This window comes from Trichoderma reesei (genome assembly GCF_000167675.1).
Source record: "Trichoderma reesei QM6a unplaced genomic scaffold TRIREscaffold_7, whole genome shotgun sequence".
Classification (NCBI taxonomy): Eukaryota; Fungi; Ascomycota; class Sordariomycetes; order Hypocreales; family Hypocreaceae; genus Trichoderma; species Trichoderma reesei.
This window is the reverse complement of record NW_006711154.1, coordinates 109,624-123,406: the sequence shown is the minus strand read 5'-3', so window position 1 is coordinate 123,406 and position 13,783 is coordinate 109,624. Positions and strand designations below refer to the sequence as shown.

Below are 13,783 nucleotides of genomic sequence, written 5' to 3'. Positions count from 1 at the left end.
CGAAAGAGGGTGCTATGATGAAGTGGGAATATGTGAGATCCTGTAGGGGCAATGCTTGCGAGTTGTCGACACAGCGTCTCACAGAGAGAGCCGAGTAGGTAAAGAAGGGTATAAGAAAGAAGGGTGATGTTCCCAAACAGATGGTTCAGCGAAGGAAACAGGTCAAATAGAGAGAGAGAGGGGGGGAGAACAACACGAGGCAGCCTCGGGGAAGCGGTTGAGCGAGGAAAGGAAGCCAAAGACAATGCGTCCATACCATGTGATGCCCACGTAATAAGGTGGTGCTAGGCAGGAGGCACCACTTGTCTTAGACCCTGGCCTCAGGACGTCAAGCAGCTCCCGAGGACCCTGCTCTTTGCTCTTTCCGAGAGCACAAGGGAGTAGACGGATGGGGACAGATAAGAAGCGTTGGCAGGCTCTGCGTCATCAAAGGAGGGTTGCTTGCTTGCCTTGCTGTCCCTTGTGCTGCGTGAGCGTGTAACCGTGTAAGCAAGCAGCTTGGTGCAGATAGTGGTAAATCCAGGAGAATGAGTGGATGGATGGATGTATGCATGCATGCATATATGTATGAATGTACACCGAGAATATGATAGCAAGCACAAAAGGGCATGGAAATGGGATGAGATGATGTGATCGGAACCGCAAATCAACGGCTTGTGCCTTGCTAAGCTTGCCTTGCGGCGGCCGTGTCTCGCGGTTCTTTGATCTCGTGCCTTTTGGAGCTGCAAGGGGGGGAGGAGAAAGGCCGGTTGTCGGTCACGGGCCCCTGAATGTGGTAATTCTCCTCAGCTGGACCAGGTCTGTTCCTCTGTCTTGGGGTCGGCGGCTGTAGTAGTATCTGGTCTCTTCTTATTCTCTGAGTAAAGCAACCAGGCAAGAGTGTGAGCACATCCAACGTGATACACAAGCAGTTGATGGCAGTGCGCGAGCATGACTTACATGCGAGGCGAGATGAGATGAGATGACTGAAGGACGTCTCTCAGCCCCAGACAGCAAGGCAAGGGTACTTGTAGAATTGCTCAGATGCCGCGAATAACTCTGGAGACGCTCTCTGAACATGAGAGTCGCAGCAAAAGTCCGCCTGGGCATTTTTTCTTTTCTCTCTCTCTTATTAACGTCAACTCGCCACGATCGGGATTTAAGCGCTCCATCGGAGTTGATATTGCGGGTCACACTAAGGTAGAATTAATGGGCATTTGCCAGTTTGTTATGCGGAATCATGGACAAACTGCGAAATGCGATCCTTATCAGCTCAGTAGCGCTAGCGCCAGGAACTATCTACTGCCAAAGACGATGAGGTCGGGGGGAAAAAGGACGAGAATATAAATACAGTCTTCATAAGGCCATTGGATATCCATTTTACATAGAAAGGGAATATTATATAAACAAAGACTTGGATGTCCGGATAAGATCCAGGGCTACATTTGCTTCATCAGGGCGTCCCATACACGACGCCTTCATCGTCGGCATCTACAGCGGTCGCGCCAGTTGCCGCCTTGCCCGTGTCCTCCTCCTTCGTCTCGTGGTTAACAAAGACAAACGAGACAAAGACGACGGCGGCCCCGATCCAGTAGACAAAGCTCGAGTACTGCTGGTACTGCACCATCTCGCCAATGAGCGACAGCGGGATGGTCAGCGACAGGCCCACGGTGACGACCAGCGGCGTCGTCAGGAGCATCGCCAGGGCCCAGGAGATGTCGCTGACAAACGACGCGACGGCATTGATCTGTCGCAAATGTCAGTGAGTCGACTAACTCGGCAGAAGAGTTGAAGGACTTTGAGAATTGAGAGGGGGGCTTGACATACTATGATGATGGCCCAAATCTGGCTGGTGGGCGGCAGCTCAAACTGGTTGTTGGAAACTTGTCGTCAGCATTTGTGTTCTTCCCAAGGGATGGATTGCTCTTTCTGGTCCTTACCGGCTCGATGCCCGTCCAGTGAAGAATGAAAAAGAGCGGCCACAGCAGCGCAAGGTTAAACAGGCCCACCAGCCCAAAGAACAGCTGCATGTTGACCTTGTCCTCGTCGCCCACCCGCCGCTTCATGACCGTGACATAGATGCCGTAGACGACGGCGCTCAGAAAGGCCATTGTGTCTCCGAGGGCAATCTGCGCGGGCGTCTTGTGCGGGAACGACCCCCTGTTCTCGTCACTCTTGCCCGACAGGTCCACCATGGAGATGAGGCCGATGCCCGTCAGGGACGCCACGACCCCGACCAGCTTGCGCAGGGAAAACGTCTCGACGCCAAACAGGGAGCCAAAGACGAGCGTCCAGACGCTGCTCGTCGAGGTGAGGATGGTGACGCTGGCGACGCTCGTGTACTCGAGGCATGCCGACGCCAGGTAGTTGGCCATGAACCACAGCATGCAGAACTCGAAGCTCAGCACCGCCGTCTCTCGGAAGTCGAGCTTCTCTCCCGTAGCGGCGGCACTCCAGCCTGCATGTGTCATTGCTGCTGCTCGTGCTGTCATTGCTGTTGTCGCCGGGTCTCGCTCGTCCACCAGCAGCCGCTCGTGCGCTTGGCGATCGTGCTCCTCGTCCGTCGGGGGACTGGCTGCTGCGTCTTGGAACCGGTGCTGCGCCCACATGCGCCTGACGTCGCTCCGCAGCCCGTGGACGCCCCTCTGCGCGAGGTATCGGATGAACATGGGGATCAGGGAGAGGGCGAACATGGAGGTGTTGAAGTAGACGAGGAAGAAGGGCTTGTCGTAGGTTTCGTCGGAGAAGATGAACTACAAGTTCAAGCCCTTGAGCGTCAGCTTCCCGCATGGCTCTCTCAAGTACCTATGCCAAGTTCAAATGGAGGTGCTCCTTACGCTGGCGAGAAAGTTGGACAGCGTCCACAGGAAGACGGTCAGCAGCAGGAAGGATATCCCCAGCGTCCTCCTCGCGATGCCCGCCAGGCCGAGGCCCTCTCGAAAGCCAACGGCCGGCGCGCGGCCATCCGACGTCGCCAGACTGACAGCGCCGTGCGAGGCCCGTCTCCTGCCGAGGCCGTCAGATGAAGGCATCACCGCTTTTTTGTGTGTCTTTTTTTTTTTTTGCTTCGGAATGTATGGTATTCTTCTCTCTATCGTCTAGTCGTCTATGGGGATTCTCGGCTTCGACCGGCAGCGGCGCCTCTTCGCTCTGCGCTTGTCTCTCGACTGCTGGGCCCGTGATCAAGCTCCGGTCATGCTGCGGTCGCGTGCATTCTGTGTGTGTCCATGGATAATGATGCGCTTCGGAAAAATGATCAGGTATCAGTCGGTGCCTATGTTTGCGCAGCCCGGACTGCGGGTTTTGTCGCATAAGAGAGAGAGAGAGAGAGATGAATGAGATGGACGAGTTTACGGACAAAATCCGCCTGACGAGGTGGAGGGTCAGTCGAGGCCTAGTTTCGGCCTTAGGGTCTTTTAGTTGCTCACTCGCTACCTATTAATATTATATGGTGTCTGACTCTTTTTCAAACGTGGATCTCTCCTTATCTTTCTTGACGCGAGAGCGAGCTGTCATACAGAGGTTGTTGTCTGGTGATAATGGGTCAAAAATCAATCTATTGGCAAGAAGCACATCAGTGAGCATCGTTATCTACTATCTGTCACCCAAGACATGCATGCACAACGAATACGGTAGGGTCATGGCGTCTTATGTCTCGGGCCGTGTAAGACAGTGGAAGTGCCAACACGGAGTGCAAAAGCACAGCTTATCGCCATGAAATGATGCCATCTCTACTACACAGATGCTGGCATTATCCATAGGTGCATGCAGACAGCGTTGAGGGGCCATTCATGAGCTACATGTACCAACACGAAGTATACCGATGCTTGTCTTATGGACGGGTAAGCAGCGTCAGACTCTCCAACAGAGCGCCCTGATCAACTGATCGCTTCACATCACCTCCACCTGGTTTTGGCTTCACAACTCCAGTGTCAGATGATACACGTACGCACTCTGACTTTCTGGCATTGACCTCATCTAGTCATGAGTTCCAGCCAAAGGCGCCCCATTACTCTCGTCAAAGCGAAGCCTCGGCTGGCCGTTCGCAGCTCGAAGAGCAGAATCCTTCGCCATTCCATTATGGCAACCGTTGAAAACAAGCCCACCAATGCCCGAATACCCCTCGATGCCCGTAGCCTTCTCCAGTCTGGTCGCCAAGTCATCAGATACCTCGCGAAAGATGCCAATCTGGCGTCTGATAATCTCCTTTTCAGTACAAGTGCTCATATGGCCCGCCACATTGTTAATGAATCTCTCCCTGGCGGCATCGTCAAATACCCTCTCCCAGAGAACACGCGGCTGGTTGTAGTCCTCTGGTCTAATCTCTGATAGAAACGAAACGGCCTTGCCCACGAAGTGACCATGGGTTTCGTCCAGGTTGGTCTTGCGCTCTTTGAAAGAGATGGGCTCGATGGACGAGAGGTAGTTTGGCCGTGAACCCTGGTTGTAGAAGGCCATGGGCCCGTCTCGCTGGAAGTTGGCCATGTGATAGCCTGGGCGAGGGGCGTTGACGGGGAGTTGCTGGTAGTTTGCTCCAAGACGGTGACGATGCGTATCGGGATACGAGAACAGGCGGCCTTGGAGGACAGGATCGGCAGAAGGCTCGATTCCTAAGATTCGGTCAAACAAGGTCAGTTCAGTGTTTTTCGCCCAAGATGACGTGCCGTCCAGCTGATGCAATTTTGTGCAGATATTGAAACTGACCTGGAATCAGATGCGATGGGCTAAAGGCAATCTGCTCAATCTCTGCAAAGTAATTCTTGACATTCTCATTCAAGCAAAGCTCCCCAACCTTGCGAAGCGAAAACTGTCCCTGCGGCCAGCAATGAGTAAGGTCAAAGACGTTGATCCTCTGCGTCTCCCACAGCTCCTCGGCCTGCGTCGGGGTCATGGTCTGCACGCACAAATCCCACTGCGGGAAGTCGCCGCGCTCAATGGCCTGGTAGAGATCCTTCTGGTTGGCGTCCGGAGAGCGCCTCGTGGATTCTTCCTGGGTCAGGAAGCCAATACCTTGCTTCGACCGGACGTGGATCTGGCAGTAGACCCATGACCCTTGCTTGTTGACGAGCTTGAACGTGTGGCCGCTGTAGCCGTGCATGTGGCGCCAGCTGTCGGGGATGCCGCGGTCCCCAAAGGTGTACATGACTTGGTGGACGGACTCGGGGTTCTGGCAGAAGTACTCCCAGAACATGGTCGAGTCGTCGCCGCTGCCGAGGTGGCTCGCGGGATGCCGCTTCTGGGTATGGATCAGGTGAGGGAACTTGGCCGGGCCCCTGATGAAGAAGACGGGCGTGTTGTTCTGCACGAGGTCCCAGTTGCCCTCTTGGGTGCGGAACTTGATGGAGAAGCCGCGCGGATCGCGGGCGTGGTCGTGGGAGCCGCTCTCGCCGCCGACGGTTGAGAAGCGGACGGTGACGGGGCATTCCTTGCCCTCGGCGGAGAAGATGTCGGCGAGGCAGAGGTCGTCGAGCGGGTTGGTCGTGCGGTAGAAGCCGTGGGCGCCGCCGCCCTTTGCGTGGACGACTCGCTCGGGGATTCTTTCGCGGTCAAAGTGAGATAGGAGATCGATCAGGTGGAAATCTTGTAGGAGGAGTGGTCCGTCTGCTCCAGCACGCTGTGTTTCTGTATGATGATAAGTCAGTATCAGCTGGTATGTGTGTAAGAACTTTGGGTATCGTTCATACCGAACGGGTGAGGCATTGGGGCTCCATTGCTGGTGGTGTATACCGTCTGCTGGGATGTAGTGTTGCGGTCTTCAATATGATTCAGGTGCCAGTTGCCTTTTGAATATCATTATAATCAGTTGCAACATGTTTGCCAGCTGGGGTGATACACACCGTTCTGGCGGCTTGACGCAGAATATGATGTAGACCTCATTGTCGAAGTGCAATAGTCAATCTTCTTTGACTGCGATCTCAAGTAGAATCTTGATTATATGGGATTCTTTTGTTTCCTACATCCAGCTACCAGCGGGAATCTCCTGTTCCCTTTATACTTGTTCATCTTGCAAAAATTCTATATACAATTGCCTCCTTCCATGTGCTTTCGGCCGAGATGTCTGGTGTAAGTGAAGCCAGTGACGTACCGGCGGCTTTCCGTCAGCCCGTTCAGCTACCCGAATCATCTTGAACGCCATTGGTGCATGCGGCTTGAAGCTCGCTCGCCGTTGGCATATCGGGCAAAGCCTCTCAGGCGATTCCATTTCTGGGAACAGATGGCGAGCCCGTACTTGTTCACGCTCATGCTCCATCGTCTTGTAAGCCCCTTCTATCCGTGTAAGTGCCAGATCTTTAGATCCTGTAAAGATTTATAACATTGACTCGAGTGGTAGATCTTCACGGCAGTTGAGCTGAGTCACTCAAGATAATACTCGTAGATACGAAGTGCATCCGATGTCAGATGATGTCAGGGTTCCTGGCGGATAATGCTCAACGCTGGATGGCACCTTGAAAGGGGAATATCTTGAGCGATAGTGCGGGCTGCACAATGATGAGATACGCAAGCCATCAGGAGCAATTGTGGAGTGCGTAACGTCCTCCATAAATAATTGACGTCTTTCTACGTCGTCTTTCGTTGATAATAGTTTAGAGGTGGAGGGCCTGATAGCCCCATGCTGCTCTTATATCCTAGGCAGGCGGTTGAAGCGCAGATGTAGTACTCCGGCTCATCCAAGAGAGGGGTCTAGTAAGAGGCCTTCCCTCGCAAAAAGGTAGTTGGAAGCAAGCGTGCAAGGCTCAGTAGACTATGAACTATCAAGGCCAATGTCCATTTCAAACATCCCATGGCCTACCTAGTATCTACTGAGCCATGGGCAACAAGCGGCCACCGTTGATATGGTCACGAAGCACATCATCAAGGCTGAATCCCACCTCTCCAAAGCGGCTCTTCCACCCGCTCGCCACCGGACGACTCAGCACCCACTCTAAAGTAAACCGGTCCTCCATGGACCTCTGCTCATCATACATCTCAACCTCCCGCTTCGCCGCATGGTCATCATCCAGTTCAGTAGAGAACCGCGCCTGAGCAATAGGATGATAGGAAACGGTATCTCGACTAGTCCAGCCGTTGTTGACTCTCGAAGGCTTCGCATAATAGCACACAAAGCCCTGGGCGTTCGTCTCTGGAACGAGGGTCGAGATGATGCGCAGCGCCGGGTTCGGATATCGCTCGATGCCATCCGTCGATATGATGTTGTGGCTCACTTCCATTTTGTGAAAGACCTGGAGGCTGGCGGACAGAACGAAGCCGTTGAACAGCCCTTGCTCCCCAATCTGCTTCATCAACTGCGCTATCCAGCGAAGCCACGACGGCTGGGCGCTGCACTGGGCAGTGATGTAGAGCATTGGCAGGAGGCTCCTGTCCAACTCCTCGCTGGTAACAGAAACGTGTGTTGAATACGTGTTGTTCGGAAGAGTCTTGGAGTTGTTTATGGCGTAGGTTGCCGCAAACCGCATGGTTTGGTAAAAGTACATGTACGCTTCGGATTCCAGCTTCTTGGCATCTTGGTTCTTGTCATACAGGCAGAGAATCCACGACATGCGAGCCAGGATGAAGTTGTACAATGCCCCTGAGTAGCACAGTTCTGGCGACAATGGCAATAAAGGAGATGGGGGGATGGGAAAGTGACATTCTCCAGACTCTTCAAGGCTTGCCAGAGTTGCTGTGTCTGTCTTTAAATGCGGATAGAGATCGAGATTATATGAGATCCGGTACCGTAGCTCCTTTTGAAGCCGGTAAACATTCTTGAGCAGCGCGGATGGTTCCTGTTGGGTTGGAGTGAGGTTCCATATCTCGTCGTAAACGCCATACTCTACCAGGTCCTCCAAGAGCTGCAGTGAGAGGGGTATCTTTGCCCCGATCAACGTGTCACTGTACTCTCGGCCATTTCCAAAGAGGAACATGCCGGGAAGCGGCACAGCCAAATAGCAGGTCCATGCAAGAGTTCGTAAGGCCGTCTCCAGAGCCTCCATGGTAGGGTTGGAACAATACGGCGGATACGTTCTCATGTATCTCGTCAAGTAGTACTTGGCGGTGCGGACATGGCCATATGCGGCAGGGATGTTGCTCGCAAAGCACTATGATACCCAGAGACGTTCATCCACTTATTAGAGCCAATGCCTCAAGGAGTTGCTGGTTTACTTTTCATCTTCAGAGTTCCTTACTCACCTCAAAGTAGGCCATGAGCACCATGACGGCCGACAAGATCCCAGGAGCCTTTTCCGCCTCCTTGAGATGGCTCGACAGTTCCTGCAGCGCCTGCGTGTACTCCTGAACGGCAATGACCTTGGCGTCCAGCCCCCGCGCCTGGTCGTATTCGCCATACATGGAAGTCATGAGAGCAGCTCGGTGCATGCAGCCCAGAGCAAGCAGCCCGCGCTGAGCATACTCGACGCACCAGGCTTCGTCGCAGAGCCGGTCCCTCCAGAAGGGCAAGTGGTTCGCCGGGAACAGCAGCGGCAGCGTGCGGAAGAAGACCTGGTGGTAAGCCAGGACCTCGCGGGCTGCCGCGCACGGCCGCTGAGACAGCCGCGGGTTGCTGGGCAGGCCGACCAGCGGGAGGCCATCGTGGCGGAACTGGGGCCGGGGCAGTGGCACAGAAGAAGAAGAAGCGGCGGCGGCGGCGTCATCCGCGGCCAGAGGAGGAGAAGAAGAAGAAGAAGAAGCGGCCGGGACGGACGGCGGGCTGCTGCTCGGCACGGGGCCCGGAGGAACCAGTCGTCGTTGTCGTCGTCGTGGCGGAGAGCGCACCTCGGCATCGTTGGCATTCGCTGCTACAGGCGAACCTCGCTGGGACTGCTGCGCTTGAGACTGTGCAAGAGACGCCCGCTGGCCGGGGAGGCGCACGTCGATGTGCCGCTTGGGCGCGTATCCCGCGCACTCGATGTTGGCGTTGACGCAGCGGTTGCAGGCGGGCTTCTGCTCGTCGCATTTGACGCGCCTGGCACGACACGTGAGGCAGCCGGTGCGGGTGCGTCTCTTGACCTCGCTCATGGTTCTTCGAGGGATGGTGGTTCCTCTTTACTCGACTGCTCGAGCCAAGCGAGATAAGCGTCAGGAAGGCGTTTGGAGACGGTTGATTCGAGCGGAGATTGTGGTGTCGTGTGATTGAGCAGCTTGGTATAAGTGGGCTTAGACGATATAGCCGAGGTTACCGGGGTCAGCTCTGGATTCTCTGTCGTAACGACTGAAACTGTCTTGAGCTCACGGGATTTGACTTGACTTGGTCGAGGACAGATGAGACTGAGAAATTCCAGTTTTCTGGTTTATCATGTAGCGATTCCGCTGTAGCTTCATATGGCCATGAGAAACTAGAGCTTGAATTGCCATGACCGTGGGAGTTTCAGAGAAGACGTGCCGACTAACTAAGCCATGACTTACACTGTCTTTCTTACATCTGATGCTCCAGAGGCTATATTGCGCATTTTGGCAGCGGTAAGAAAGCAGAAAGCAGCAATGTCTTACAATCCAAAAAAGGCAGCTATGAGCTGACTGGACCATGATATCATGGAGTAAGTATCCCTAGACCACATGGAGCGTGCCAAAACCTGACGATAGACATCTAGTATCAGCTCTCATCAGTGGATTCATCACCTGCAGGAGTAGTGAAATATAAGAATACACAATCAATGAGAACAAACTATGAATAAACTTCTCCATTATCAGTAAAGAAAAGACCAACAATCAAACAACCCAAATCACCCTTCGCTATGCGCACCACTCATCAACCCCATACATACCTCACTGCTTCAAAGGCAGCAAAACAACCCTATACTGCACCTTGCCCTGCTCAAGCCTCTCAAACGCCTGGTTGATGCCCTCCTCGGACATGTCAAACCTCTCAATCACAGGCGCAATCTTGTGAAAGGCCGCAAACTCCAACATCTTGCGGTGCACAGCCCGCGTCGCCACAAGGCTCCCGTGGATCGTGAAGCCGCTCATGATGATGGGCATGTACGGGATCTCAAAGTTGTCCTCGGACACTGACAGCGGATAGATGCGCGCGCGAGTCGACAAGAGAGGCAGCACCTTGTCCCACGAGGGCTGCGCGGACGTCGTCACCAGGAGACGAGAGATGGTCCAGCCACCGAGCTGCTCCTCCGGGTTGCTGCTGTTCATGGCGACGAACTTGTGGGCGCCGAGCTTGAAGGCGTCGTCCTTCTTCCTATCAGACCCCGAGAGAACGACGACGCGGCAGCCGAGCTTGGCCGCAAACTGGATCGCAATGTGACCAAGTCCACCAACACCCATGATGCCCACCGTGTCGTTCGAGTCGACGTCGTGCAGGGGCGTAAACACCGTTGCGCCAGCGCACTGCAAGGGGGCAGCCAGCTCGTCGCTCATGTCGTCGGGGATGGGATGCAGAAAGGCCTCGCGCATCACGGCGTGGGACGAAAAGCTGCCCTGGTCGGTGTTGCCCGAGCCGTAGATGCTTCGCTCCTTGCAGTAGATTTCTTGGCCCTGCAGGCATTCCAGGCAGTGGCCGCAGCTGCCCGTCTGGTAGCCCCAGCCTACGCGGTCGCCCTTCTTGAGGTATGTGGTCTCCGGGCCGGTCTCTTCGACGATGCCGATGCCTTCGTGGCCGAGGGCGTTGGGTCCGTGTTTCTGTGAGGAGGGTTCCAGGTCAGCAGCTGCTGGTAAGAAGGAGTGAGAGGGATGAAATTGTCGGGTGATATTGGATGATGACTTACATAGTGCACATCTGTAAAGCACATTCCAGACGCAGTCACTCGTAGAAAGACTTGATCGCCGGTGAGCTGATCGGGCTTGGTGGTGATGCTGGGCTTGACATGGCCGTTCTCGGATCCGGTGTAGACGGTGAAGGACGGCATAGTGGCTGTGAATGTGTAATAATGGGAAACTTGTGAATGGTGATGAGTATCAATTGATGTCAAGAACTGATTGTTGTCCTCAGTAACCCTGGTTGTAGTATATCCGAATTGTGTCTGAATTCTGGAATGGCAACTTCCCTCAACAGCTCGTCTTCCCCCGACTTATATACCCATCAACCCCTCCCCAGATCGCCAATACATCATTCAAGCCCATCCTGTTTTTTTTTTTGCAATAAGTCAGCCCCTTCCCATCAAGTCAGCCAAGAAGCCCTATCCAAAAGCAAAAGCCTCCCAAGCCTTCTGGAACATCCCGAGCTGCAGACTGGCCAGCTCCTCTCGCATGCATCGGGCGACGGTCCGCTAGAAGCGCCATCACTGGATTGACTTTGGGCCGGGCACTCCTGCGCGATGCCCGGCTTCAGAGAGACAGAGAGAGAGAGAGACACGTCAAAAAAGAAGCTTGGCTGACTGGTCCGACGCGGGCCGGTTGTTGCAGGCGGGTTACATCGAAAGCTGCAAGTTCCGTGTCGCTTGTATAAGCAGGCGTCTGGGGTAGGTGGCGAGCCAAGGCTTAAGTCGGTATCTGCCGTTGATGGGCTGTAATCAGCCGTGTATGTCACTTCTGACGACATGGCGACTTTCTTGATCCTCGGTAAAGGACGACTTGCATACAGTATGTACAAGATGGTGCTTTGAGGATGCTTGGAATGGCAAGATTATCAAAGCAGTGTTACCTCATCTCGACTAGAGACGGCATGTACAGCCTGGAGGGTAATATTCTCTGACTTGTCTGATGCACATGATACAGTAGAGCAAAGAGGTCGACAGAGCTCCGGATATCGCAAGTCATTACCCTGGAAACTGCCGGGCGTGTTGACGTCAGACCAGCCTCGGGACTTTCCGCCCCATAGAAAGGAGTTGAGCTGCATTGATTGAACCATGTCAATGCTCGAGTATCCAAATCGAAAAATAGACGAGCCTGATTGATAATTGCTAAAGAATAACTGACAAGTTCTCAACCGCTGTCGGCATATGTCCAGAAGCTGCAATTATGCAGCAAACGCTTAGAAAGCATACCTTATACATGCAACCAGATGGAGGTTTGTAGACATGTAAACCGCTCAACAAGCCATCCTCCATCTAGCTCATCCCAAACATGGGGTCAGGATCATCCAGAAATATACCATAACGATGCCTCGCTTCCTATAGCATTGCCTCCGTAAAGGCATGCTCGTCCAGCCGCATGCGACAGTGCGGAGTGACGAGCTCCCGGAGCTGAGGGAAATGATACCCCAGCAAGCATTGAAAGTATACAGGACCTACCCAACTGCTAACAAGCACGTCAGTAGTCTTCTCAAAACATCAAATCGTTGATGCCTGTATGGAGACGAACCTGTTTCTGTCGTATATTACGCCTGCAAACCCGTCGAACCGCAGGTACTCCAGCTCTGGAAACAACGCAGCCCCGGCGAACCCGTCTGGCAGCAGCTCATCAACTTTCAGTGGCCCGGATATCTCCCATCGGCGCAGTTTCCGACAGTGAAACGCAAGAGATCGAAAACCCCTGGCCGAGATTACACACCTGACGCCGAACGAAAGGGTGCGGAGATGCGGCCAGCAGGGGGCAACCAGCTCGAGGTCTACATCTGAGAAGCAAGACGTCACCTTGGCCAACACGGGGTGCAGGGGCTTCAGCTTCAGGCACTCAAGCTTTGTCAGCGTTGCAAGTCCAGTAAATGAGGCTCCCGGAATGTCCGTGGCATATCTGAATGTCACTTCCAGGGATTTCAGGTTGATCAGCTCCCGGAGAGGCTTTATCGGATCGGCATCTGCAGTCTTGACTGTCAAATGGAGGTGGCTGAGGTTTCTCAGCATCGGAGCGAGCGTTTGTATGGCGTTTGATGGGGCAGAGAGGTCGAGATCCACGAGCGAAGGGAAGGGCCTGACATTGCTGTACGATTCGAGGTCTGCAAGTCGTCTCGATGCAAATCTCGCGGCATCCATTGACCATTCCCACGGAACTTGCAATATGGTCAATTCGTTACTGCGCGCCAAGCTCAATAGGAAATCCCCATCGATTGAACGATCAGACGCAGCCAAAGTCCCAGACGTATCAAACGCGAATATTTTCAAACACGGCATGTTTCGTATAAACTCTGTAAATGGAGCAGTGGTGGCTGGATGCTCGTACGTATAGAACCGGACACACTTGAGATTCGGACAGCCATCTTGCAGTAAGCCAAGTATATCGGTAGAGACATGAGGTCCGTTGATTTCGAATGTTTGCAGGGACTGGACGAAGATGTGCCTCATCTCATGTACGTCCAAGGACGTCAACGAGGGGACCGTCGCTGTGAAATGCTTCAACCGGCGGAAGTCAAGGTCATGGAACGCGTAAATCTGTCTTTGTTCGCTTGCGTACCACACGCTCATGTATTTGATCCTGGAGGCGTATATTTGCCGCCGCTCCGGAGCCACAATTCGGAGGTAGATGAAGGCATCGGGGATTGCCCACAGATGCTCGATGCCGCAGTCGAACCATAGACTGTTTACGCGGATGGCTGCGGCGTAGTTCAGGTTGTCTCGTGGTCTTCTCCAGTCTCTGGCGTTGAAGTAAAACGCCAGTATCTCGCTGACGAGCTCGGGTAGAGAGAGAGCCACGACTGCGGCGCCGTATGGTGGTTCCATCGGTGGCTAGCGGGAGAGAAGAAGATATAAAAAGAGACGCAAAGACAAAATGATGGATAAATCCAATCGAGGGACTCAGATAATCATAAAGAGAGGTGACGCTGTAAAGAGGGAAGTAGGAGCATCGGTGCAGGAGATGTCACGCAATATCGCTGACATGGTGAAGCTCACATGATTCAGCATCTCGTATAGCCCAGCGTCTGAATCATGTCGGCAGATGTACTCGCTGAGCAGTAGGAAGGAACTGTTGCACAGGCAACAGACAGATGCCATAGTGAAAGGGGGTT

At 53.8% G+C, this 13,783-nt stretch overlaps 5 protein-coding genes across 5 annotated transcripts; all 5 read right to left on the bottom strand.

Annotated features, from left to right (window-relative positions):
* Positions 1-1,498: 1,498 nt before the first annotated feature.
* On the bottom strand, positions 1,499-2,903 carry TRIREDRAFT_29716 (uncharacterized protein; the record flags this gene model as incomplete). The annotated part of the gene is made up of 4 exons (XM_006964348.1): positions 1,499-1,726; positions 1,807-1,848; positions 1,920-2,732; positions 2,817-2,903. Coding segments are annotated over 4 exons (1,170 nt in total), but the record flags the coding sequence as incomplete, so codon positions are not given.
* A 1,054-nt stretch (positions 2,904-3,957) lies between these two features.
* On the bottom strand, positions 3,958-5,679 carry TRIREDRAFT_106245 (catalase; the record flags this gene model as incomplete). Its single annotated transcript, XM_006964395.1, has 3 exons — positions 3,958-4,589; positions 4,684-5,601; positions 5,664-5,679. The coding sequence occupies 3 exons, from the start codon at positions 5,677-5,679 to the stop codon at positions 3,958-3,960; spliced, it is 1,566 nt and encodes a 521-aa protein (XP_006964457.1).
* A 1,097-nt stretch (positions 5,680-6,776) lies between these two features.
* On the bottom strand, positions 6,777-8,970 carry TRIREDRAFT_106244 (uncharacterized protein; the record flags this gene model as incomplete). The annotated part of the gene is made up of 2 exons (XM_006964394.1): positions 6,777-8,054; positions 8,146-8,970. 2 exons carry the CDS (start codon positions 8,968-8,970, stop codon positions 6,777-6,779), a joined length of 2,103 nt encoding a protein of 700 aa, XP_006964456.1.
* Positions 8,971-9,717: 747 nt separating this feature from the next.
* TRIREDRAFT_3447 (uncharacterized protein) lies at positions 9,718-10,808 on the bottom strand (the record flags this gene model as incomplete). The annotated part of the gene is made up of 2 exons (XM_006964311.1): positions 9,718-10,581; positions 10,668-10,808. 2 exons carry the CDS (start codon positions 10,806-10,808, stop codon positions 9,718-9,720), a joined length of 1,005 nt encoding a protein of 334 aa, XP_006964373.1.
* A 1,015-nt stretch (positions 10,809-11,823) lies between these two features.
* On the bottom strand, positions 11,824-13,769 carry TRIREDRAFT_106242 (uncharacterized protein; the record flags this gene model as incomplete). Its single annotated transcript, XM_006964393.1, has 4 exons — positions 11,824-11,851; positions 12,202-12,372; positions 12,403-13,502; positions 13,668-13,769. The coding sequence occupies 4 exons, from the start codon at positions 13,767-13,769 to the stop codon at positions 11,824-11,826; spliced, it is 1,401 nt and encodes a 466-aa protein (XP_006964455.1).
* Positions 13,770-13,783: the final 14 nt, after the last annotated feature.